We start from the raw sequence: 26364 nt of genomic DNA, 5'->3' as shown, positions 1-26364 counted from the left end.
TTCCAACAAGCACCAAGATGCTGCTTGGCTGCTGGTGAGAAAGACTCCTGTAGTTTAATTGTAAATATAGAAAAAAACCAAACCCAAATATTTGTTTTCTTCTCTCTTAAGTAAAGATAGTATAGATCTGAACGGCTTCATTAACTGTGCGTATGTACATAAAGATTTCCTTCTATGAAGAAACTACATTTTTGCAAGAAAAAAAGCACTGCTGCTTCACATTGCCAGGAATCCGGGTTTGATTCCAGCCTTGGGTGACTGTCTGTGTGGAGTTTACACATTCTCCACGTGTCATCATGGGAATCTGCTGGCTGCTCTAGTTTCCTCCCACAGTCCAGAGATGTGCAGGTTGGGTGGATTCGCCATGCTAAATGTAGGGTTATGGTATAGGGTGGGGCAGAGGATTGAGTCTGAGTGGGGCAGTCTTTGGAGGGTCAGTGCACAGCACAATGGACCAAATGGCCTCTACCTGCACTGTAGAGATTCTACGATTCTACAAAGAATGTTTCTATAGAAACCTGGCTGGGAAGGGTTATTGATGTGTGTGATACTTCTGAATGAGCCAGTGCAGTTAACTGAATTAAATAAAAATAGGAGGTCTTAACTGTGAATGTCATTAGCCTGACTCTCAACCCTGAATAGAAGCAAAGTACTGAAGATGCTGAAGATCTGAAATAAAAACAGTGCTGAAGTAACTCAGCAAATCTGGCAGTATCTGTGGAGAGAGAAAACAGAGTTAGTATTACAAGTCGAATGTGACTCCTTTTCAATCCCCCTCTTACCACTTAAACCAGGAGAATGGTGGAATACCCTTTAGATTGTCTGATACCATTTAATCTGTCTTGCATGCCCTTATCAAGAATTGTACTCATGCAGGCCTGCATCTCTAGGTCATAGGAGCAGGCAAGTCTTTCAACCATTTCAAGTTGCATTTCTGAGGGAATGAGTAGATGGACCATTCTAAGGGAATGAGTAAATAGAAGAATGACATTGCATTGAAAAATCTTTACAAATTCAGTTGTGTATGCTAATTCCAGTTCATATGCCATTGCATTTAATAACTCTCATGTATAAATTAAAGAAATGTGCTGTATTCCTTGTGGCTACAAACATTTTTAGTATGGGCTGTGTCATTTTTTATGTAGACTCATTCAAGATTCTGGAATATTATTTGTCATCTCTATGGCTTTGTGTTTTCAGCTGCCTTCTTCTATCTACTGATTTCTTTATTTGGCTCAAACTCCAGGTTTGCATATTGATAGATTATTGTTCCTTGATTTATTATCTTTCTTTTAAAGAATCATAACTTTTTTTTTGGTAAACAGGCTTGATATTTAACTGAGATGCTGTAAATGATCATTATCCTTTCAAACATAGACAATAACTGATAAATCAAAAGAAATCTTTTCTTCAAAAAAAGATCTCATTCAGTCCTTACCATGTTTAAATCCCCCTAGTTCCTCCGTTTTCACTTGACATAATCTGGAATCCTTTTGGGGAAAGTTCCGTATTAACGGTTGTTATGAGTGTCATGAAAAAACGACTACCTGATACCCTTAAATTAAGTATCAGTCTATTAGTATTTTGATAGCTGATGATCTGTCAGTAAAAAATTGGTTCCGCCATGCTGACTTTTGTACAATATTCTATAAAAACGTTTTTTTCTTAAATTCCCGTGAGTGTAGCTAAAGGATTAGTCAATTAAGTCAATCAACAGTAAAATTCCAGCTTAATACTCCATCTGCTGGAATTACATTTGACATATTCAATTGCTAATACTAATGGAGAGTAAAAGTGAACCACTTTTCTCAAACTTGTTACTATGATTATAGGTAAAATCAATTTTGATTTTAACCCTTTAAACATTCTTATGAAAGCTGCACCTTCTCAAGATATAATGGAATTTTTGTTTAGAATGCTTTTGATTCTGTTTTAACTTGGTTCAATATACTTGGCTTTGTAATTAGCATTTAAAGAAGTACAGTAGTATACAGAAAAGCAATATGAATTTGTGAAAAACATTTTTAGAATGACTTTTTAACCCAGGAATGCAACAATCCTTTTCTGGGGATTCTGATCATTAATCATGTAAGATTGGTGGACAATTAAATATGTAACCAAAGGAAGAATCTCCACAAACATCCCCATCCATAATAATGGAGTAGCCCAGAAAATAAGTGCAAAAGATGAGGCATAAGCATTTGCAACCACCTTCAGATAGAAGTGCTAACCGAATGATTCATGTCTGACTCTTTTAAGAGTCATTGTCTTTCCATGCTGTAAAAAGCCTTTCTTCAGCCCTGCTGGCATCTGCTAGTTATGAAACATAATCTATTCTAATTCCATTTTCTACCACTTGGTCCATAGCCTTGTATGCTATGTTATTACAAGTCTTTCTCAAAAGACATCATTAATCTTCTGAAGAAGGGTCTAGGCCCAAAACATCAGCTTTCCTGCTCCTCTGATGCATCCAGCTCTACACCTTGTTATCTCAGATTCTCCAGCATCTGCAGTTCCTACTATCCCTTAAATGCACTGCTCCTTACCTTAAAACTGTGCCTCCTGGTTATTGACCCCTCTGCTAAAAGGAAAGATTTCTTCATATCTACCGTGTCTATGCCCCTCAGAACTGTGTGTACTTCAGTCAGATCCCTCTCAGCCTTCTCCACTCTAAGAAAACAACCCCAGCCGATCTAACCTGTCTTGATAGCTGAATTTTCCCAGCTAAGGCAACATCATGGTGAATCTCCTCTACACCCTCTCTGGTTCAATCACATCCTTCCTGTAGTGTAGCAACGAGAACTGTATAGTACTCCAACTGTGGCCTAATTAGCATTCTACACAACTCCATCTTCACCTCATTGCTCTAAGTTTAATCTAAGTGTCAGCATCAAACTGATTGACATGCACCCAAATGTGGAATAAATCTCCTTCTGTCTTATATCAACCTCCAATAAGAGCTCCCTGTGGATAAGGGTAATGTTACCAGGGTCAATGTAAATTCTCCTTGCTGCATTTCTGAGGACAGAGTTGGTTAGACAAGATTTATAGTGAACCGTAAATAACTTGCAGTCCTTTCCAAAATAATCTTCCAAATCCCTCCACCCTCGAGTGACTGTCTGTGTCGAGTTTGCACTTTGTCCCCGTGTCTGCATGGGTTTCCGCCGGGTGCTCCAGTTTCCTCCCACAATCCAAAGATGTGCAAGTTAGATGGATTGACCATGCTAAATTGCCCATAGTGTTCGGGGTGTGTAAATTAGGTGTATTAGCCATGGGAAATGTAGGATTATGGGAAAGGTTAGGGGTTGGGCCTGGGTTGGATGCTCTTTGGTGGGGTGTTGTGGACTTGTTGGGCCTAATGGTCTGTTTCCACTCTATGATTCTAAGAGCAAATCAGAGGCTAGGAATCCTGTAGTGAGTAACTCACCTCCTGACTCTTTAAATCCTGCCCATCGTTTACAAAGCACAAGCTAGAATGTGATGGAATACTCACACTTGCCTGGATGAATGCAGCTCCAATACACTCAGGCAGATTGACACCATTCAGGACAAAGCAGCCCACTCGAATGGCTCCAATCCACAAACATTTACTCCCTGCTGTGCCAATGTTCTGTAGCAGCAGTGTGTACCGTTTACAAAACACACTGCAGTACTTCACCAAAGCTCCTGAAACAGTGCCTTCCAAAGGCACAACCACCACCATCTAGAAGGACAAAGGCTGCAGATATATGAGAACACCACCCCCTGCAAGTTCACCTCCAAGCCACTCACCATCTTAAATTGGAAATATATTACCGTTCCTTAAGTGTCATTTGGTAGAATTCTCTCCCTCAATGTAATGTGGGTTTACCTACATGGGTTGCAGTGGATCAAAAAGGAAGCTCGCCGAAGTTACATCACAGAGTACTTGACACTAGTCCGACTTCCTTGGAGCCAGCTCTAGAGTGAACAGAACCTCTGACACTCCTGTTAAATTTGTCAGCCAAGGCTGTCTGATTGGACCAGGTTAACAGCCCCAAACAGGGAACTCATATTCTATGAGCTCCACCTGGCTGACCTCATTACAATCACTACACTCACTACCACTTTCTCGAGGGCGGTGAGGAAGGGCAATAAATTACTGGCCCAGATCATGACACCCAGATCCCATTAGTGAATAAAATAAAAACAATGGTTCACAATGCCTTACCATACAGGGCTGTGAACTGTGAGTCCTACAAAGGCTGGAGGATCTTCATCAAAATTGCAGAGGAGTATGATGTGCTGATCTTTGCAATGTAATCAACCAGAATGGCACTCCCAAAAGTTAGAAAGGCTGGGAAAGAAGTAAGGAATCATGGAATTGGGACTCACCCACCATTTTTAAAGGGCTCATGACTCCCATTCAGTGAAAATCTAGGCCTTAATATGTAATCTGTAACTATCAATAGAAATACAACATTGCCTGTGATAATGTGACTTCTGCCATTCTAGAGGCAAAAGAGGAGCAAGAGTGAGCATTATTTGTTGTGGTATTGGTCAATTTTTAAAAAATGCTTTTCTTTGGCAGGAAACTTCTAATGCCTATGACAGAGGACCATTGAATCATGACTAGAAAATGTGGCAATATCCTAATGTTGTGATGATTTGGAAGGATAAATTTTCCTGTAGCTGTGATTTTAAATACGTGGCAAGATTTAAAACAAATCCACCTCAGTGGCCTCATAAAAAATTGGGTAGATTTTACGAATTACTGCTTTGGCTGCAATAAGCGCTGATTGTAAATTTGCATGTGACAGTCTTGAATAATTTCCCACCCATGAATTTTTCAGAGATACTAGCTTGCAGTATGGTTTCCATTGGAGAATTCACTGAAAAATCTACCATTTTTGCTATTTCAGTGATAAGAAATCATTGGGTTCTGCGAATTTTATGAGGGAATCAGCACAAGCTTGGATTCATCAATTTAATTGCATTTTACTTCTAAAGGATTGATATGAAAATAACACTTCGGGAATGCTCCTAACATTTTAAAACAAGCTTTTAAATAAAATATGAATTGGAGCAAGTCATTTAGGCCCTGCTTCATCATTCAGTTAGATTGATCTTGCCTGATTAATCCATTTCTTCTTCTGTCTGCCTCGATTCTGTAACCCTAATACTGTCGCCTAGCAAACATCTGTCACTATGGAATGGATGGCCAACTGTACTCGGAAAATTATGGACCCAACTATGATGCAACGTCTAATGGCCAGTGTCAGCTTCTGTGGTAGAACAAGCAAAAGCTGCCCATTGCCTTGAGTGCTGCAGTGGAATCCCAGATTTCTGCCATCATGGCTGTGGATACCAGAGTTAAAAGAGGGTTAGAAACCGAAAGAACTGCGGATGCTGTAAATCAGGAACAAGAACAGAAGTTGCTGGAAAAGCTCAGCCGGTCTGGCAGCATTTGTGAAGGAAAAAGCAGAGTTAACGTTTCGGGTCTGGTGATCCTTCCTCAGAACTGAGGGTTGCAGTGTGTTACCGCAGAGCAGCAATCTGGGCTTCAGTAGATTATTTGGATTCCTGAGGTGCTGCTCCAGGTAAGTGTTAGTGGGTCCAAAGAATGTGAACTTGCTGCCTCCAATCAGGGTGAACCTGGTGTTGCCCAATCACGTAAGGATTTTGCACCGTGCAATCAAAGGATAGCCCTGGTTTCTCAGCAGCCAGCTTCTGGTTTGGCATGGTGGCTCAAATGCAGATAGCAAAGCTGACTTTGTCATGACATCATTCTTCAAATGTCCAGAATATTGGGCAAGGACCTGTACATGCTCATCAGCCAGCTCCACTTTAAGGGAGTGGAATCTCTTTCAGACTGGTCCTTGAGTTGAGTATCCACAAAGTGACATTTCTGCATTCAAAGGCACCCTGCAGTATGGAGCAAGCCTGAAATTCTTGTGAAGCCATAGTAGGATGCTACCACACTCTCTCTGTGCCAAGGAGAATTCATTCAGCTCTCTTGGATTACAGAGCCTCATTGACTCTTCTTAGGCAACATCAAAGATAAACCTGAAGACTTTGCTCATGTTACCCCCCCAGCCTAAAATAGATCCTGCCTCAGAATTTAATGCCCATGATCCCCTTCACAACCACTGACAGCATTGTCCTCTCAGCTCTTTGTGAGGGCATTCTTAATGAATCTGAAGCATCTGATGCCATGTTATTGGCTGAGGTTCAGGTCAAAAACATTGCTCCTGGAGTGGAGATGTTGTTGTTCTAAAGGCCCTTCTCCATTTTGAAAACACAATAGCACATATAACACTGGAATCCAAATGGGAAGGAGACAGATTTTGCTGTCTTTATGCATTTTGTCTGGATCATCTCTCATTCTCAAAATTCAAGCAATTTTGGTTCCCTTTATTCTATTGTTTCTCGTAAGATAGACATCTCTTCTGTGGCCAGATCCCTGAAAGAGCATAGCTTTTGAACCTGCCAATTTGATGTTATTCCCATTATCCCTATTCTCAGACTTACACTTTTTATCCAATTACCAAGTTTGGAGTAGGGATGCAAAGTCCTGGTAATGCACGCTGCTCTCAAACCACAAGAAACTGTAACAATTATGGCACTATAATGCAATTATTTCATGGTACCAAACAAGCTAAAAATATGTGCGTCCTGCCTTATTGGCTACAAAAGGAGGTACAAACACTTCAGCAATTCACACTTGAGGTGCATTACAGATGAGCATGAACCAGATGCAAATGTGCATGATTCTAAGTAGCATCATTTAATCAAATGTATAGAAACATAACAACAAGAAATAACATTATGGTTTGACTGGAGGCAGCAAAAAAAGCAAGTTGGTTATTAGCTCACATGCTGAGTGGAAGTTAGCAAATCTATCTTCTTCAATGTATCAACAGATACATTGGACATGTTTGGAATTAGTAGCAACATAGAAAAGTGTTAGCATTTTGTAATGATTTAGTGTAACACAACACTAAATTGAATTTGTTACATATATAAAAATATTACATGTGTTATCTTGAGTCCTTTGGCAATAATACAACCTAGACCAGCTGTGACTCATAATGCTAGTTGCATAAGGCTTTTGAAATGTCAGAACACGTAGAAGCAACTTCACTGACTTGGATCTGCTCTCTAATAACTGGCTAAATGTAGCATTCTTAGTGGTGGTAATCATTTACTGCTGTATTAAACTTATCCTGGAATGCAGAGGGGTGTAAATAGTGCTTACTGTGCCTTTGGAGTCAAGATTGTAAAATTTGACCTGGAGGTAGATGAATGACCAAATTACTCAGTTTGAATATGTCCCTCCTTAAGTTGATTTTTCAGACATGCTATGTATTACAATGAGACTAAAATTTCAAAACTCTGTAATCTCAAAGTGATATTAGGGCTTTTATTTTTAAATTGCATTTAATAATTCTGCTAGATTCTAGAGTAATGATCTGGAGAGCAAAGTGTTTTTGGTAAAATAAATTTAATCTTTGTAACACATTTTCCTGTGAAACATGAGGCTATAAGGTTTAATATTTACACAAGGTTTTGATAGTTTCCAACATTCACATTCCAAAGGAACTGGTTATCAAGATTCCTAAAATTCATTTTGCCTAAAGTTCTAGGATAGACAGTGCCATGATAGAAAAGATAACATCTAAGAAATCACCTCATTATTAATAATAGGAGTTTGCTGGAAAAAATTACTTTGTAATATATACTGAATATCTCTCAATTTATTGGTTTATTTATACAGAAGACTAACTTCCAGAACTGAGATTTTTCTGTGTTAACTCCTAGTCCTGCTGTTAAAATTGTCCAGTTTACAGTCATAGTTGTCTTACAGTGGTCTCGCTGATTTTGACACAAAAACCCAAAATGCAGGCTACAGGCAGGAGGTCTATCAGCGTCTGTAGCGGGAACAGGGAAGAAGGAAATTGAACATTTCAGTTGTCCAACATTGTATTCTGTACTGTATCAAGGGCTACATGCCTGAAATATCAGTCTGCCTTTTCTGTCCGCAGATAATGATTAATCTGATAATTTTTGGAAATTCTTTCAACTTTTATTCCATCATGTTAGTGATGTGGCATTGAACTTGCATGTGGATTTGGAATCTCCGCCCTACGTATCTGTAATTTACATTTACTCATTTGACATTTTATTTAGCTTAGCTACTGCAGTGTCAGGCTTTTGTAGATGAGACAAATAGAAACCACTGCAGAAATGAATCTTGGGATTTCTGTTTTAGTTTGTAGCTTTAATGTTTCATGGAACGTGTGTTACTCCCGAGCTGATAGTAACTTAATGCTGGCAGTGAATTGGTGATCTATAAACCTTTACCCACTCTGTAATTTATACATAAACCAATTCTACAATTGAGCTCTTTAGACCCGTGACAATCATAAATTATATCCCTCATGATATCTGTAGATTAAAGACACTACTGAAATATGGCATTGGTTGTATTTATTTAGCCAAACAGGAGTCTCCATCTCCAGGTCGGAGAACCCCTGTCAGTTCCATGGGGGAAGTCCAATGATATAAAGCATTTGCGTGGCCACTAAAATTGTTAGACCTTCCATATAGGATTCGGGACCATGGCGGCAGAAGTCTGACCTGCCCAGAGTTGCCAGCAGCCCACCTTCCCTGTTGGTGCTCATGAACAGTGGCAGCTGCTGGCAACGCATCCATCAGAGGCCCAGGATTTCAGGAGCACAGGCCGAAGGAGAGTGAGGCTCGGAGAAGGGACTGCGGGCAAGGGTTACCAAATGATAGTATCAGTGACACCCAAGGTGCCTGATAATGAGGGACCACAACCCTGCCTCCCTGTGGGAACCCACTGGCAAGCCTGAAATGGTGGCCTTCAGGAGGTGCAGGACAAAATTGCAGTGGGCTCATTGTTAAAGATGCTAACTGGCTCATTAATGAGTCTCATTGACACTTCACCATCAGTTGTCACGAATCCTGCATTAGCTCTCCGCCTTCAATTTAATCAGGACAGATTTAGCCCCTTCTGGGAGACTCCCACGATTATGTGGACCATGTCACCTTGATTTACCATAATATGCTGGGATTCTTATAGTGTTTTTTGGATCTATTATAATGGTTTTATCGAATACTTTGTGAAAATTAAACATGGGTACACACACGGGACAGAATTTCTGATGAGGTTGTAGACCTGCTTGCCGAACCGGTGGGTTTGGTTGCAAACGTTTTTGTCACCCTGCTTGGTAACATCGTCAGTGCGCCTCCGCTGAAGCATCGGTGTTCTGTCCTGTTTGTTATTTATATGCCTCGGTTTGCTGGGGTGGTTGGTATAACTTCCGGTTTTGTTTCTCAGTGGTTTGCACACAGGGTCTAATACAATGTGTTTGTTAATGGAGTTCCGGTTGGGATACCAGACCTCCAGGAATTCCCTGGCCTGTCTCTGTTTGGCTTGAACGACTATGGATGTGTTGTCCCAGTCAAATTCGTGTCCCTCATTGTCCGTGTGTAGAGAGGCAAGTGAGAATTGGTCATGTCTCTTGGTGGCTAGTTGGTGTTTGTGTATCTGTATTGTGAATTTTCTTCTGGTTTGGCCTATGTTGTGTTTCTCACAGTCCTTGCATGGTATTTTGTATATTACCCTAGTTTTGCCGGTTTTGGGTACTTGAGGTGCACTGATGATGTGACCTAGTAGGATGACAAAACATTTGCAACCAAACCCACTGGCTTGGCGAGCATGTCTACAACCTCATCCAAAAACTTCAGAATTTCTAATGGCCAAATGATCATTTTTCTAGTATGAATGGGAGTTGCACACTGCGGAATCCCCAGCATACGAAGCTCCAAAGGAATTACTCTGGAAATTGAAGATTCTATCAGGCAATTCTACTGCATTTGCAACTCTCAGAAAATAATCAATTGAAATCTGAGATTTGGGAGGGTTCTACTGCAGTGAAATAAATAGTTCCCCTGGAACGGCTAATTTATAAAATTCCTAGTTTAACGCCTGAGTAATTATTAAACTGATTACCGACATACCTCTCCCACCTCTAAATGCACCTCTCCCAAACCCTTTACACCCTCAGACCACAACCCAACACCCGCCAACCTGAGTCATGATTCTCGTCACTCCCTTTCCTCCATCCCCAACTATTGGGCCTGACCTCCCCATCCACCATCGGATCCTCCTTGAGTCGTCAGAACCCACCCTCATTTCTCTCACCACAGCACCCAGCACCACCAGGCTCGACCCCTACCCCAGATCCCAGCGTCCAAGCCCCCTTTGCTCTCTCTAGCACTCAAAACCATTTTAAATTCCTCCTTTCCTGCCCAATCTCATATGTCCCACCCAACTCAACCAATCTTAAAAGCTATCACATACCTGCCTTTTTGGCACCTTGAACCCTGGCATTCTACCCACACAGCACGCTATTTGTTACTATATCACATCCACCTGCCTGATCCCGTCCCAGCACCTTAACCTCACACTTATAGACTTAACACTTCACAACAGCTGTGAGGTGGCTGTCTGTGATGTTGGACCTTTCAGTTCCAGAATATGACAGCTGACTGCTGCAGTAAATGGCATGTGGTTTGCCTTCCCCCGGCTGCTCAGCACTATGATGGATCTGTCAGAATGGGAGTACTGGGTTCTGCGTTTCTGAAAGAGCCCCGAGTGCAATCTCCTGTCAGAAATGCAGAGGGCTCTTTTGTTGCATAAAAATAGGAGCAGAATTAGAATCTGCATGACATTGCCACTCCTGGGAAATCCAATCCATTAATTTATTGATTACCATTTTTAAAGCTGAGGTCAAGCTGCTAGATTTCTGCATTAAAGGTGGACACTTGGGATATACTGTACTCACAGGAAGGAGGTTGGTTGCAGTAAGTTTGGAAGAACTGGGGTAGGCAGCCTGCAGTTAAACTGTGGTGGGATGGATATGCTTGGGTCTGGCAGCATGGTAGAGTATATTCTTGCTGTCTGCTGTCCTGTTGTGGCTTGGCAAAACTTGGCATTCTGGGTTTGACTCATGATGGATCCTGGCACCTGAGTAAAACCTTAATAGATTAGTTCATTTGGAAACCTACCCAAATTTCTTGTTCAATTACATCATTTCTGAGATAAATACTGCTATGCTTTTAATCTGAGAAAGGTAAGTCATTATATTTTGAACACAAACATGAGCAGCAACAGAAGTGTTAAGACATGAGAAATTTGCAGTTTTTAGGATGTGAATTTCATGAGCATGGTATGTCTTTAGAAATTTAGTTATAATTGTTTTGTTGACAAAAATAGTTGCCAGTTGTGTACCACAAAGTCTGACAGATTGTATAGAGATACATGATTTTGTGATATTGTTGAGAAGAATTTGCCCAGAATGATTGGAATATACGTGGAATTAGAGGAGCTGCTCTCAGTTGCAGCCATGGGTAAATACTTCAAGTTGAAGCCTTAGTTCTGCAGACATAATAAAGCCTCCAAATGAAATCTTGATCGAAGCTATTAAAAGAACAGAAGATAATCGAGCAAATAAATTGAATCATGTTGTTGTGAAGTATGTATTTTATATTTCTTATTTTTGATAGTAGAAATTTAATTTGTGTTTTGTATTCAAAAACAAAATTTACATTTATGATTCAGTCAGTTTATTTCTTTTTAACAAGTATGGTCCTTTAACTGGTCATTCAGGATGAATTGACTTTCTATAAACCTTTGTGGTTTCTTAATGTCTTTTTTTTGCTACTTTTGTCAATGTGTGCAAAAAGGAAATTAAGTGTCACTGGGAAAACCAGTCACCCACAATAACATAATGAGTGGACTGAAAACAGAAGCTTATTTTGTTAAAGTAGATCATTATGATGACTAAATTATTTGTCAAGTCTGAAGGATGAAAGAATCAACCCTTGCCTATCTCTACTCTTAGTTGCATGTCCCTTGTTAAAGTCCTATGTTAGGACAATTGCTTATTGAGTCTGTAGTGATTTTGTGTTTGTTTGTTGTACTAAGAATACACAATCGTTTATAATAATTTGAGTTCCGAGTTATTTTTAAAAAATCTTATCAAGTTGTTGAATTTCTAATATAATCTAATTTCTAATCTTGCAGACCTGCAGTAGTATATTTCCTTTTAAAAACTATTGAGAATTTTTTGACACCTGTAGATCAATAAACACCTTGACCTGGGCTTCTGTTCATATTTAATGCATATGAACTAATCATTATCAGTTTATGATTTCTGAATTTAAGTAAAATGTAATCATAATTAGTCCAAAGACATGTTGTAAGTGGAAGATAACTTTTGCGATAGCAACGGAAGATTTATTAGGATTTTACAGAGCATGTTATAACCCAATATACTGTTAAGCAAATATATAATACTGTCAGCTATTGATTTGAAGTTAAAATAAATGAATGTAATTCAGAGTTGCCAACTAAACTGCAAAAATAACAACCACTTTCTGGGTATTTCTGCTCAAACTTCATCAGTAAACTTGCATTTCTGTTAAAGTAGTCAATCATAACTGGTGATTATAACATTGCAAAATCTTATTACTGCACTCCACCTTCCTCTATAGCTCCCGCAGCAACTTGCCCTTTGCAACTACTTTATTTAATTTCTTTACCAGCGCTCCACTGTTTTAGCTGTAGTTGTTTGTGGTTCTCTTGCCCCCTGAGATATATTGCATTACCATCCAAATATGCTGTATACCTTGTTTGTCATAACAATTTGACAATATCATTCAAAGATGCTGCTTTTAATTTGCTCCTTACTACTTTGCAGTTGGTCACTTTTTCACAGATATTATTTTATCTTGCACATGTTGTGCTCTAAAACCAGGTGAAAACTGGGCAGATCAAATTACCTAGACTACTTACCCATATTGGATAGGTTGGGAGCTAATGGTTTCTGGAATTGCTCTGCTCAACTGAGCATGTAGCAAAGATAGCTGTCCAAAGCCAATGGGACCCTTAGTTAAACATGTGTGCCAAGTCTTCCAGGAGGGGGAGGCAATGGCCTAGTGCTATTATCTCAACTATTATTCCAGAAAGTCAGCTAATGTTCTGGGGACCTGGGTTCAAATCCCACCATGGCAGAATTTGAATTCAATAAAGAATCTAGAATTAAAGGTCTAATGATGACTATAAAACCATTGCTGATTGTTGGAAAAACCCATCTGGTTCTCCAATGTCCTTTAGGGAAGGAAATCAGACATCCTTACTGGACTCCAAATCCACAGCAAGGTGAGTGACTCTTAACTGCTGTCTGGGCAATGAAGGACAGGCAATAAATGCTGGCCCACCCATTGATGCCCACATCCCATGTGTGAATTAGAAAAAATGTTATTGGCACCAATTATTAAGTTTAACTCAACAGTCTAAGTGGTAAGTTACAGTGACGATCTCCTACCAGATGAAGATGACAAGGCTAAGGATTGAGGACAGAAGATGCTCCAAAAATATATTTTTCCTTTTGGCCTTAAGATCCAATTTTCCCCCTGTGTACTTTATAAGGAAGCTGCTGGATAATATTGCTGTGTGACTGCATCACCTGCCAAATGACCTAAGGAGAATGAGGAAGGGAGGGAGAATTGTACTCTGTCTCTAGCGTTTGCAGTATTTTGCTCCCTATTATCACTCAGTTCTAAAGTGCATTTTCTTGTTCTCAAAGCCTACTTGTATGGATAGAAAGGGCACATTATTGCAGGTGAATGGGTTGGTGCTGATTTGCTGGATGGTTTTTGCCAATGTTAATACTTGGAAATGAAATCAGGAGTCATATTATAACAGACCATGTCACTGTTAGTTCAAAATATTTCCATTTGCTCATGAGATAATTATTTATGGTGCTTGTTGTGAGATTCAAGTCTCTTGGAAATTGTTGCTATCTGGATATTGCAAAGGATCAAATTCAAAGGAGTGGGGATGATTGCATAATATTAGTAAACAAATTGTGTACAATTGTCTGACAGAGCCATGGTTATAAAGAGTATCTTACTGAAATCTGAGCCTTTGTTGGGCTTTATAAATAGAGGCAGAGAGTACAAGTAGTTCTGCTAATCCTACATAAAACAGTTCAACACTAAAATGACTATTTGTTCCCAATTCCAAGTACCCAGAGTTTGTGAAAAGGAGGTCAAATTTTAGTGGGAGTGGGCTGAAAGGGATCGAGAAACAGGAGAAGCACCAGGGTGCATGATTTCTCTCCTTGGTCCTGGAGAAGACTCCATTTCTTTTTCAATAGTTACCCATTCTGAAAGGCCAAGTGTCACGTCAGGCCCATTTAAATGTTTCTTTTGTCCAGAGTCCTTTCTGTGAAAGGGCAGCCCTCACTTTCTGTAATGAATTTAGCTTATGTGCACTGTTGGATCCAAAAATTCTTTAACCCTAATGGAGAGTTTAACTATGAGAGTCTGTTTTCCCAAGTCTAACGATGGAGCAGCTCAAAGCAACCAGCAGTACTTGGTGCTTTGCACCATAGGATTTTGGTTCCTGTCTTTTCTTTCTCTTGCTGTATCTTTCTGACTCGTGTTAATGTACAAATAAAGGCAATGTGTTGAAGTCAATGTTTTCCTGACAAATTCTAGGCCATTATCATATGTGATGTGCACATTTGTAATAAGAGTTTTCTGATTTGCATCAGTATTGATTTGTGTAGCTTGGTCTGTGGTTTGGTATCACTGTATTTGTGGTGTTGTCATCATTCTTGTCTTGTGTCAAAAATGTAAATTACCTCCTGAAACACTTGCTCACGAACCATTACAATGTATGTGAAATAACTGCACAGAGGCCAGTATCCCATCACCAACACACCCTTTATTTACTTGATGTGGAGGTGCCAGTGTTAGACTGGGTTGGACAAAGTCAGAAGTCACACAGCACCAGGTTATAGTGCAACAGGTTTATTTGAAATCACAAGCTTTCAATGCGCTGCCCCTTCGTCTGGTGAAGTGAAAAAAAGCACACAAGCACAGAATTTATAGGCAGAGGGATCAAAGGATCATACAAATGGTGTGAGTGCAGTTTAAGTCTCTGCAGGTGATCAAAAGTGTCACACAGTGTGAGTAAAGTGTCAGCAACTGAACAGTAAGTGAATGAATGACCTATAAGCTGATTAAATGAGACAGAGAGATAATTACATAAAATTAAAAATAAGGTGAAGCTGGAGACAAACCAAATGACTGGAATATCATGATAAGAATGCAGTTTTGGGCCCATATCTCAGGAAGGATGTACTGGCCCTGGAGTGGGTTCAGAGGAGGTTCACCGGAATGGTCCCAGGAATAAAAAGCTTAACATATGAGGAATGTTTGAAGACTCTGGGACTATACTCATTGGAGTTTCGAAGGATGGGGGGGATCTAATTGAAACTTACAGAATACTGAATGGCCTGGACAGAGTGGATGTTGGGAAGATGCCTTCCATTGGTAGGAGAGACTAGGACCCGAGGGCACAGACTTAGAGTAAAGGGAAGACCTTTTAGAATGGAGATAAGGAGAAATTTCTTCAGCCAGAGAGTGGTGAATCTATGGAATTCACTGCCAGAGAAGGCTGTGGAAGTCATTGAGTACATTTAAGACTGAGATAGATAGGTTCTTGATTATCAAGGGTTACGGGGAGAAAGTGGGAGAATGGGGTTGAGGAACTTATCAGCCATGATTGAATGGCAGAGCAGACTCGATGGGCCGAATGGCCTAATTTCTGTTCCTATGTCTTATGGCCTTTATGGTCATATAGTCACATGCTGAGGGTCTAACCAAAGTAACAAGCAATCCAAAACTGTACAAACTAATTAAGGTAGAGAGTTCATAACAAATTACCAAAGTGATGGTGTCAAAACAGGACATAAAGGAAGATTTTACAAATACAGGTAGTGTGCCATGAACTCAAGGTCCTGACTGAGGCCGTCTTCATGGGTACAGAACTTGGCTACCGTTGTAGTCGACCAGGTCAACCTGGTTCCAATCACTACATCCTTCCCCCACTAAGTCCTGGGATGCGGGCCTAGTCTTTAGCTTGTAGCTTTTCCTGAGACGTTTTCACTCCAAGTCCGGTTCCTCTGATTCAGACTCTGCATCTTGTGTCCAGAGCGACTCGAGAGAGTTTTCTCCTCTTCGGTACTGGGGCTGCGTCCATTTCAGACTCCTGAGGTTTGCTGAACACTAGACAGAGGGGGAGAACCTACAATTTCTGACAGGCCTTATGGCTGTTCTGAGGTGCCAAGTATGTTTTGCTCCTACCCCGTTTCAGGTGATCCATGTGTTTGTTCAGCCCTGAACTTTGTAAGTCATGGGACCTGACCTCGTGTCAACCTTGCCTCGTACCCATACAGGGCCATTCCCATGGTTCCAGCACCAAACTTCGTCCCCTGAATGAAATTGTTTCTCTCGCTTAGAGGCAGCAAGTGGCCAGCATTGGTGTTCTGGCTGCTGTTTCACTGCTACCGCCACCACCTCCCCCCCCAACCCCAGATCTGGGAATATCAGGTTTAACCTGGTGCGGAGTCTTCTCCCCATCAGCAACTCTGCTGGAACTATCCCTGATGTTGTGTGTGGGGTGGTCCTATAATCGAACAGGAACTGGGACAGTTTGGTATCAATTGACACTGTAGGCTGTTTCTTTAAGCCTGTCTTCCATGTTTGGACTGTTCTTTCTGCTAGGCCATTGGATGATGGATGGTATAGAGCTGTCTTTATGTGCTGAATGCTATTTGACTTTAGGAAATATTCAAACTCCCTGCTGTTAAATGACTTCCCATTGTCCATGAGCAATACCTCCGGGAGTCCATGTACTGCAAATGATGCTCACAGCTTCTCAATTGTCATCCCTGAGTTTGCTGACCGAACTTAATGCGTATGCAACCACTTTGAATGGACGTCCACAATGACCAGGAACATAAAAGGACCGGCATAGTCAACATGCAACCGCAGTCCAGGATTTTCCCGGCCATTCCCATGAATGTGGGGGCGCTGCTGGTGGCAATTTCTGTCCTTATTGGCACTCTGGGCACTGCACCACCAACACAGCTATGTCAACATACAACCCTGGCCACCAGACTTAGCTCCTTGCCAACATCTTCATCGTGGAAACCCCTGGATGACCCTGGTGGAGTTCAGCCAGTGTCTTTACTCAGGAAAATCACTCTTGCTCCTCACAGTAATATGCCATCCTCTACAGTGATCGGTCTTGCCAGGCCCAGAAAAGTTTCAATCCTGGACGTGATGGCCCCTCTGTTTCCCCCATTATCACCAGCTGTTTCAGTTTCACTAGGACCACATCTTCTTATCTCCACAGTCGGATATTGTCCGCGATGACTGGAAGGAAGGGTTTCCAGGGAACTCAAAACCAAAACAGACTCTTCCAGGGGAGGCACCACCGTTGGAGTATTTGCCAGTGGAAGGCAGCTCAAGGCATCCGCATTAGCCACTTGGTTTCCCGGACAGCGTTCTAACTTGTACCTGTACACGCTGAGAATAAGGGCCCAACACTGAATTCTACTGGAAGCTATGGGCGGCTCTGCCTTGTCTGCCTTCAGTCGCCCTAGCAGGTGTTTGTGATCTGTTACTATGTGAAATTCCCATCCATAAAGGTACTGGTGGAAGTTCCTCACACCAAAGATGATCGCCAAACCATCCTTCTCTATCTGAGCATATTTATGTTCAGCATCAGCTAAAGTCCAGGAAGCATATGTTATCGGGCATTCCTCTCTATTGGGCCATCGATGAGCCAATACTACCCTGATACTGTATGGGAAGGCATCACATGTCAGCACTACTTTTCACTTTGGATTATCGTGGGCCACGCCTTAGATGACGATAGCTGCTCCTTCACTTCCCTAAAGGCTACTTTTTGGATTTGCGACCATTTCCAAAGTTGATCCATTTTCAACAGCAGGTGTAAGGGTATCAAGATAGAAGCCAGATTATGTATGAATTTTCTGTAATAATTCACTAACCCAAGGAAAGACCTCAACTACGGTACAGACGTGGGAACTGGGGCTCCTTTGATCGCCCTCACTTTCTCTTCCAATGGGTTTAACTCGGTTTTGTTGACTCTGTAACCCAAGTAGGTCACTTGAGTGCCTGGAACACACATTTGTCCCACTTTAGGTACATGCCCAACTGGGAGAAATGTTTACGTAATCTGTCCAAATTCTCCAAGTGCTCTTTATTGGTCTTCCCTGTTATTAGTATGTCATCCAGATAAATGGCAACCTGGGGTAGTCCTTGTAAAACATTCTCCATGGTCCGCTAGAGAAGGGCACAAGCTGACGATACCCCAAAATACAGCCTTGTGTATTGGTATAAACCCTTATGGGTATTAATTATAGCATTCTTCTGAGACTCCTCATCCTGTCGCAATTACAGATAGGTGTCGCTCATGCCCAGCTTCAGAAAGGACAGCAACCCCCACAACTTGGGGCCGGATGGGATTTATCCTCGGATTGTCTGGGAAGCTAGAGAGGAGATTGCAGAGCCTTTGGCTTTGATCTTTATGTCGTCATTGTCTTCAGGAATAGTGCCAGAAGACTGGAGACTAGCAAATGTTGTCCCCTTGTTCAAGAAGGGGAGTAGAGACAACCCTGGTAATTATAGACCAGTGAGCCTTACTTCGGTTGTGGGTAAAGTGTTGGAAAGGATTATAAGAGATAGGATTTATAATCATCTAGAAAGGAATAATTTGATTAGGGATAGTCAACACGGTTTTGTGAAGGGTAGGTCGTGCCTCACAAACCTTATTGAGTTCTTCGAGAAGGTGACCAAACAGGTGGATGAGGGTAAAGCGGTTGATGTGGTGTATTTGGATTTCAGTAAAGCGTTTGATAAGGTTCCCCATGGTAGGCTATTGCAGAAAATACGGAGGCATGGGATTGAGGGTGATTTAGCGGTTTGGATCAGAAATTGGCTAGCTGTAAGAAGACAGAGGGTGGTGGTTGATGGGAAATGTTCATCCTGGAGTTCAGTTACTAGTGGTGTACCTCAAGGATCTGTTTTGGGGCCACTGCTGTTTGTCATTTTTATAAATGACCTGGATGAGGGCGTAGAAGGATGGGTTAGTAAATTTGCGGATGACACCAAAGTCGGTGGAGTTGTGGATAGTGCGGAAGGATGTTGCAGGTTACAGAGGGACATAGATAAGCTGCAGAGCTGGGCTGAGAGGTGGCAAATGGAGTTTAATGTGGAAAAGTGTGAGGTGATTCACTTTGGAAGGAGTAACAGGAATACAGAGTACTGGGCTAATGGTAAGATTCTTGGTAGTGTGGATGAGCAGAAAGATCTCGGTGTCCATGTGCATAGATCACTGAAAGTTGCCACCCAGGTTGATAGCGTTGTTAAGAAGGCGTACAGTATGTTGGGTTTTATTGGTAGAGGGATTGAGTTTCGGAGCCATGAGGTCATGTTGCAGCTGTACAAAACTCTGGTGCGGCTGCACTTGGAGTATTGCGTACAGTTCTGGTCACCGCATTATAGGAAGGATGTGGAAGCATTGGAAAGGGTGCAGAGGAGATTTACCAGGATGTTGCCTGGTATGGAGAGAAGGTCTTATGAGGAAAGGCTGAGGGTTTTGAGGCTGTTTTCGTTAGAGAGAAGAAGATTAAGAGGTGACTTGATAGAGACATACAAGATGATCAGAGGATTAGATAGGCTGGACAGTGGGAGCCTTTTTCCTCGGATGGTGATGGCTAGCACGAGGGGACATAGCTTTAAATTGAGGGGTGATAGATATAGGACAGATGTCAGAGGTAGATTCTTTACTCCGAGAGTAGTAAGGGCATGGAATGCCCTGCCTGCAAAAATAGTAGACTCGCCCACTTTAAGGGCATTTAAATGGTCATTGGATAAACATATGGATGATAATGGAATAGTTGAGGTTAGATGGGCTTCAGATTGGTTTCACAGTTCGGCGCAACATCGAGGGCCGAAGGGCCTGTACTGCGCTGTAATGTTCTATGTTCTAACTTCACATACATCTCCTATACGTGAGGTATCGAGTATTTATTCGGCTGTGAGAAGCGGTTTACTGTTTGTTTAAAATCCCCACAAAGGCGAACTGAGCCGTTAGGATTCACAATCGGTATGACGGTACTGCCCATTCTACAAACTGCACTGGTTTGATGATTCCTTCACTCTCTAGCCTCCTGCTTGCTGCCTCTACTTTTACCCACAAGGCAAAAGGCACTGGGTGGGTCTTGCAAAATCTCGGAATTGCTTCCTGGTCAACATGTAAAGTGGCTTTCGCCCCTTTGATAGTCCGAAGCCCTTCTTGAAAAACCACAGGGTATTTCACTGGGACTTCACCAAAGCAGCCACTTTCTAATTGAAATGAATCTTTCTCAACCAATTCCACCCCAATAGGCTTGGGCCTGAGCCTTTTACTACCATCACCAATTGTTTCTCATAGGAGACCGGAACTGAAGTTGTACCTTATTTACAACGGTTCCCCCAGTGTATGCTGTCAGTCTGGCTGGGGTCTTAAGCAAACTTAAGGGTTGGAGATCCGGATGAATCTTGTTAAAGATCGATTCTACAACCACTGATACAGCTGCAACGGTATCGGGATGGGGGCAGTTTTACCAGGCATTAATTCTAATCGGTTTCAATTTGGATGTCACTAAGCAACTTAATTGTTCCAACCAACATGTTGGGGGACTTTCCAGGGCATGGACTCTCCTGGGTACCGGCCTACAAGTTTTCTTCAAGTCAGGCCTTGTAAGACTCCTTTGATATCTCAAGTCCACATACCAACTGCAACTACAATGGCTCACCGGCCCAGATCCTGAAGAACAGTTTAGCCCCTTGGCCGAGGCTCAGCTTTGTTGTGGGGTTCTGTTGTGGGCTGGCCTGGGGTCCCTCTGCTCAGGATTTGCCCTGAACGAGACTCTGCAACTGCCTCCACTCAAGTGGTGTTCCCCAGACTCAGTTGGAGAGGTGAGGGAGTCCACTTCCATTGGGATGCCCTGTTGCTCCCATGCTCCACTTGCTGCATTTTGTAATGACAAAGCCAGTAGTAGTGCCTGTTTGAAGTTCAGTTGGGCTTCAGTTAGTAGGTGTTTCTGCATGGTGACGTCATTAATCCCATTTACCAAACAGTCTCTCCGCATCTCATTCAGTGTTTACCCAAAATCACATGCCTCTGCCACCTTGTAAAAAATCCCGACACGGATTCCGCTGGTTCTCTAACAGCCAAATAAAACCGATAGCATCTCAGAATGACAGGAGGTTTGGGGTTGTAATATTCCTTAACCAACTCTGTCAATTCTTGGAAGGTTTTAGTGTCTGGTGTCTCCTAGAAAGTTAAGCCCCTTATAACCGAGAACGCTACGGATCTGCAAGCAGTCAGAGGATTACTCATTGCTTTTCATCTGCCTCAATGTCATTTGCCCAGAAAAAGATATTGCATTCTTTTGACATACTGGGCCCAGTCTTTGACAGCAGCATCAAATGACTCAAGCGTCCCAAATAAAAACATAATGCCAGAAATGCTTACCCCAACTCCAAGATGATTGTAGCAAGCACATGTTCTCCAGACATCTCCAGACAGATGGCAAAAATGCCATCCCCTGTTCCCAATTCCTTTGCCTCCGCCGCATCTGCTCCCGAGATGAGGCATTCCACTCCTGGACATCCCAGATGTCCTCGGTTTTTCAAGGACCGCAACTTCCCCTCCACAGTGTTCAAAAACGCCCTCGACTGTGCCTCTCGCATTTCCCGCAACTCATCCCTCACACCCCCTCCCCGCAATAACAACCAAAACAGAATCCCCCTTGTCCTCACGTACCACCCCACTAACCTCCGGATCCAATGCGTCATCCTCCGGCACTTCCGCCATCTGCAATCTGACCCCACTACCAAAGACATTTTTCCCTCCCCACCCTTATCTGCTTTCCAGAGGGACCGCTCTCTCCGTGACTCCCTCGTCCGCTCCACACTCCCCTCCAGCCCCACCACACCCGGCACTTTTCCCTGCAACCGCAGGAAGTGCTACACCTGCCCCTACACCTCCCCCCTCACCCCCATCCCAGGCCCCAAGAAGACCTTCCACATCAAGTGGATGTTCACCTGCACATCTGCTAATGTGGTATACTGTATCCACTGTTCCCAATGTGGCCTCCTGTACATCGGGGAAACCAAGCGGAGGCTTGGAGACCGCTTTGTGGAACACCTATGCTCGGTTCACGACAAATGACTGCACCTCCCAGTCGCGAACTATTTCAACTCCCACTCCCACTCCTTCGTTGACATGTCCATCCTGGGCCTCCTGCAGTGCCGCAATGATGCCACCCAAAGGTTGCAGGAACAGCACCTCATATTTCACTTGGGAACCCTGCAGCCCAATGGTATCAATGTGGACTTCACAAGCTTCAAAATCTCCCCTCCCCCTACCGCATCCCAAAACCAGCCCAGCTCGTCCCTGCCTCCTTAACCTGTTCTTCCTCCCACCTATCCCCTCCTCCCACCTCAAGTCCCACCCCCCACCTCCTGCCTACCAGCGTCATCCCGCCTCCTTGACCTGTCCGTCCTCCCTGGACTGACCTATCTCCTCCCTACCTCCCCACCTACACTCACCTTTACTGGCTCCATCCCCGCCTCCTTGACCTGTCTGTCTCCTATCCACCTATCTGCTCCTTTATCCATCTTCCATCCGCCTCCCCCTCTCCCTTTATTTATTTCAGAATCCCCTTGCCCTCCCCCATTTCTGAAGAAGGGTCCAGACCCGAAACGTCAGCCTTCCTGCTCCTCTGATGCTGCTTGGCCTGCTGTGTTCATCCAGCTCTACACCTTGTTATCTCTGTTCTCCAGACATGACCTGTTTTCTCTTGTTGCCACTGAAATAACTGCACAGAGGCTGGCATCCCATCACTAAGTCCCCCTTTATTTACTTGTGTACAGTACACTGGCTGCGGCCACCCAGCTCGGAGTCAGTCTCCCTGAACTGAGGAGATTCTCATCCCTTGGTTAATTTAGTCAGCCAAGGCTTTCCTGATTGGCCAGGTTAACAACACCAATCAATGACCTCGTAGCCAACGAGGTCAACCTGGTTCCAATCACTACAGTGCAAATCAAATTAATTTTAAATTATCTCAATTCCTTTTCAATTGAATATTCTATTTGTGAATCACTTTGGAACACCTTTAAATGCCTTGAACATTGAACTACCTGTAATCCGGCCCATCAAAATTCAGAATATGGATGCTTTACAAAGGTCTGCCACAAATGTCAACATATGTACAATGCACATGGTCAGCATCAAATCTTGAAAGATGGTTTCTGCCAATGCAGTAGCACTGCAGAAACAGTCATCAGTGCTCAAGGAAACAAATAGGAGACACAAGTGACATGAACCCACTGGGAAGTTTCATCTGGACTGGCACCTGTGCCCTAGTCCAGAGCAGACAGTTGTGTTGGTGCTTCATCATAACAACTGCATGGGGAAAGAATGCAAAATTTACTTTAGGAATGGTGACTTACCCGTGGACCCCCCACTCAAGAATCAGGTGAGATATTTGGAAAGGTCCATCTTGACATCAAGATCATCTTGTGTCATTTTGTTTGTTTTTCTCCAACAGATTGGAGAGATTCCCAACACGTAGCTCCGAGTTCCCAACGTCTGCTCCATAGCACGTTCAGTGCCTTCTTAACAGGCCAACTTGCCACGGGTTACAATCTTACTAAACTCACTATGAAAACTAGCTACCATGAAAACTCGCTTTGGCAACCAGAAATGGGTTGTTCAACTTGCCACCTATTCCAGAAGATGCCCACTTCAGATATTAAGCACCAACAGATTCTGCACACTCCATGAGTACCAGCCACACTTACCCTACATCTACAGACCCTGGCATCTGAAATGCCAGCCCCTACGAATCCTAATGACGCATGTCCAATCCCTTACAGAATATTTCTGGACTTCAGTGATGCACCATGGGCTGCAATAACTACTATCATTGTAATGTTGCCACAAGGCTACAGTGCGCTCAGGGACACATCCAGCTATGGAATGTACCAAACTGCAGGCTTTGTCCTTATTGTCACAGCACTCACTCATCCTGAGCCTACTTGGATGTCACAGCATTCCTGGATGGCATTGCCTTGCCTTGCCTTTTTGCACATTTCCCCATCCTCCAGCCAGAGATACCAGGCTCATGTTGCTATTGAGTTGCAATGCCATTTAGCACAGACACAAAGCCAGAAAGCTTGCCATGGCTGTCAGCAGGCCTCACTCCCATCAAGGGGGATAACCTTTGCTCAGGTCCCAGCTCAGTTAGTTAATGGCAGCTTCCGAAAACAGTCCAAGCTTTGCTCTATGCAGTCAAAGTCAGGATCCTCTGCTGTTAAGAGGTGAGAAGCCGGATGAAGATCTTTTTTTGCCCTATCATGGCCTGACTGTTCCATGATTGAGAGTTGAGTATTCTGGAAGATTTAAGTGTGTGGTACAGTTGTTACTATTGATGTAGGTGGAGAAGTTTCTCAAACGAGTGAGGAGGTAGCAAAAACAAATTGCTGGAAAAGCTCAGCTGGTCCGGCAGCATCTGTGGAGACAAATCAGAGTTAATGTTTTGGGTCCAGTGACCCTTCCTCAGAACAGTTCTGAGGAAGGGTCTCGGGACCTGAAACGTTAACTCAAGTGACAATTAATGTGTAAGTTTGGTAAGATAGTGCGAAAAAACACATTTGTCCTTGCGGTGAAAATCTCTTCATTAAACTTGATGTGATTTGCACTTTACCAAAAGAATGTTAAGAGTTAGTGCATTGTTTTTGTCATAAATATAAATGAACACTGTAATTCAGCTGATTTGAACTGTTGGATCAGCAATATGGCTATTTAAAGCAAATGATCATCAGCAAAAGGGGTACTACATTTAACACTGAAACAAAAATAGAAATTGCTGCAAAAGCTCAGAAGGTCTGGCAGCATCTGTGGAAAGAATTCAGAATTAACGTTTCAGATTGAGTGACCCTTTCTTGAAACTCGTAATATTGATACTGTGTTGAAGTATTGACTTTAGTTTAAGCCATTTCTCAACTGGTTAAATATGGAAACATCTGCATTGTTTAATTATTTCAGTACTTGTGTTCCAAAATGTTTCAGGGGTACTATTGTTTTAATTACTTAATCAGTTACCAAGTACTAGCAAGAGAGTGTTCTCCAGTATCTATTTGTCAATCTCTGTTTGGCTCTGAGTTAGTTAGTTCTCCTAACCTAGATGCAAAATCAAATTAAACATTAGAGAACATCATTCCCATCTCAAACCAGTCTGTCCTTTTCCATTTGGACAGCAACTTCCAGAAAACAAAACGGTGTTTTTGTGTAATACCATTAGGATATGCAAGGACATGATTATAATAGCTTCTGTAAGCATTTACTAATCTTAAGTTGTTTTTAAAAACCATCACAATTCAAACACTATTTTTTGATGCTTAAGCTAACCTCTCATAGCATTTTAACTGATGGAGCTGTTACAAATATTGACTGTTATTGTTTTTACAAAGTATCAGTATGTGATAATATTGTTGCATTCTCTAAATTTGCATTACACATTTCTTGAATATATTTTGAGTGGCTTTTAAGTAATCTAGTTTGTGTGAATTAAATTAAGTTTTTCTCTACATGTGAAATGAGGTTGTTTTTGGCTAAAACTTGAGTGTGGCATTCAGTGGAATGTGACTAATGCACAGCATTTACAAATGTATGCACTGCTTCTAACTGAAACAAAGCTCTATTTTATAACCGTCAAAGAACCTTTTGTGATTATCAGAAATAAAGTGAAAAGCTGTCACTTTCATTATAAAGTTTGACATTCCACAGATGGTCTTTTAAGTAATGAAGTTAGCTTTTTCCTTATCCATGGTGATCATCTTTGCTTGTCCCTAAAACAGTCACCAGCTGATGCGCAAGTGTTGGACACGTGAACCCCACAAGAGGCCATCATTCCAATACATTGAAAGCTGCCTGGAATACCTGAAAAGCAGCCCCCAAGACCGTCAGAATGCCCTTGTGCTCTACAATGATGACTACAGGAATAGTGACATCTCCCAGGGTATTGTCAATCAAGCATTTGAAGGTAAATACTCCATGCTTAGACTGAACAACTAACAGCATTGTAATCCCTAAATGGGAAAGAAGGATAACATAGCTTTGTCCCTTTTAAGGATTAGAAATGACAGCTTTGTGTTTCTAAGCAGTGTAGTTGGGAGATAGCATGACTGTCCTTAGCCTGATGGGAATTGATACAAATTGGATGTTAATTCTATTGTTGATTCTATTGTTTTATTATCCAATTGAGTTGTGAGTCCAGAGTGCATCTTTCAAGAGAACATTCACCAGTTGTTTGTTTAAGTTGAGGCCTATAGGCAACACTATCCAAGCACTTGCATTCCCAGGTAGCCTGTCCACCA

At 42.3% G+C, this 26364-nt stretch overlaps 1 protein-coding gene across 1 annotated transcript in view; it reads left to right on the top strand.

The window, feature by feature from the left end:
- LOC109933977 (proto-oncogene tyrosine-protein kinase ROS-like) overlaps positions 1-26364 on the top strand; it is a 99481-nt gene that overhangs the window by 44298 nt on the left and 28819 nt on the right. Inside the window, exon 6 of the mRNA XM_048603359.1 lies at positions 25846-26030. Coding sequence (XP_048459316.1) covers positions 25846-26030 — 185 coding nt within the window. The remainder of the gene's footprint in view (positions 1-25845; positions 26031-26364) is intronic.

This window comes from Rhincodon typus, chromosome 11 (assembly GCF_021869965.1).
Source record: "Rhincodon typus isolate 14 chromosome 11, sRhiTyp1.1, whole genome shotgun sequence".
NCBI lineage: Eukaryota > Metazoa > Chordata > Chondrichthyes > Orectolobiformes > Rhincodontidae > Rhincodon > Rhincodon typus.
Note: the sequence above shows the minus strand (reverse complement) of the source record. Positions and strands in the feature narration are given on the sequence as shown.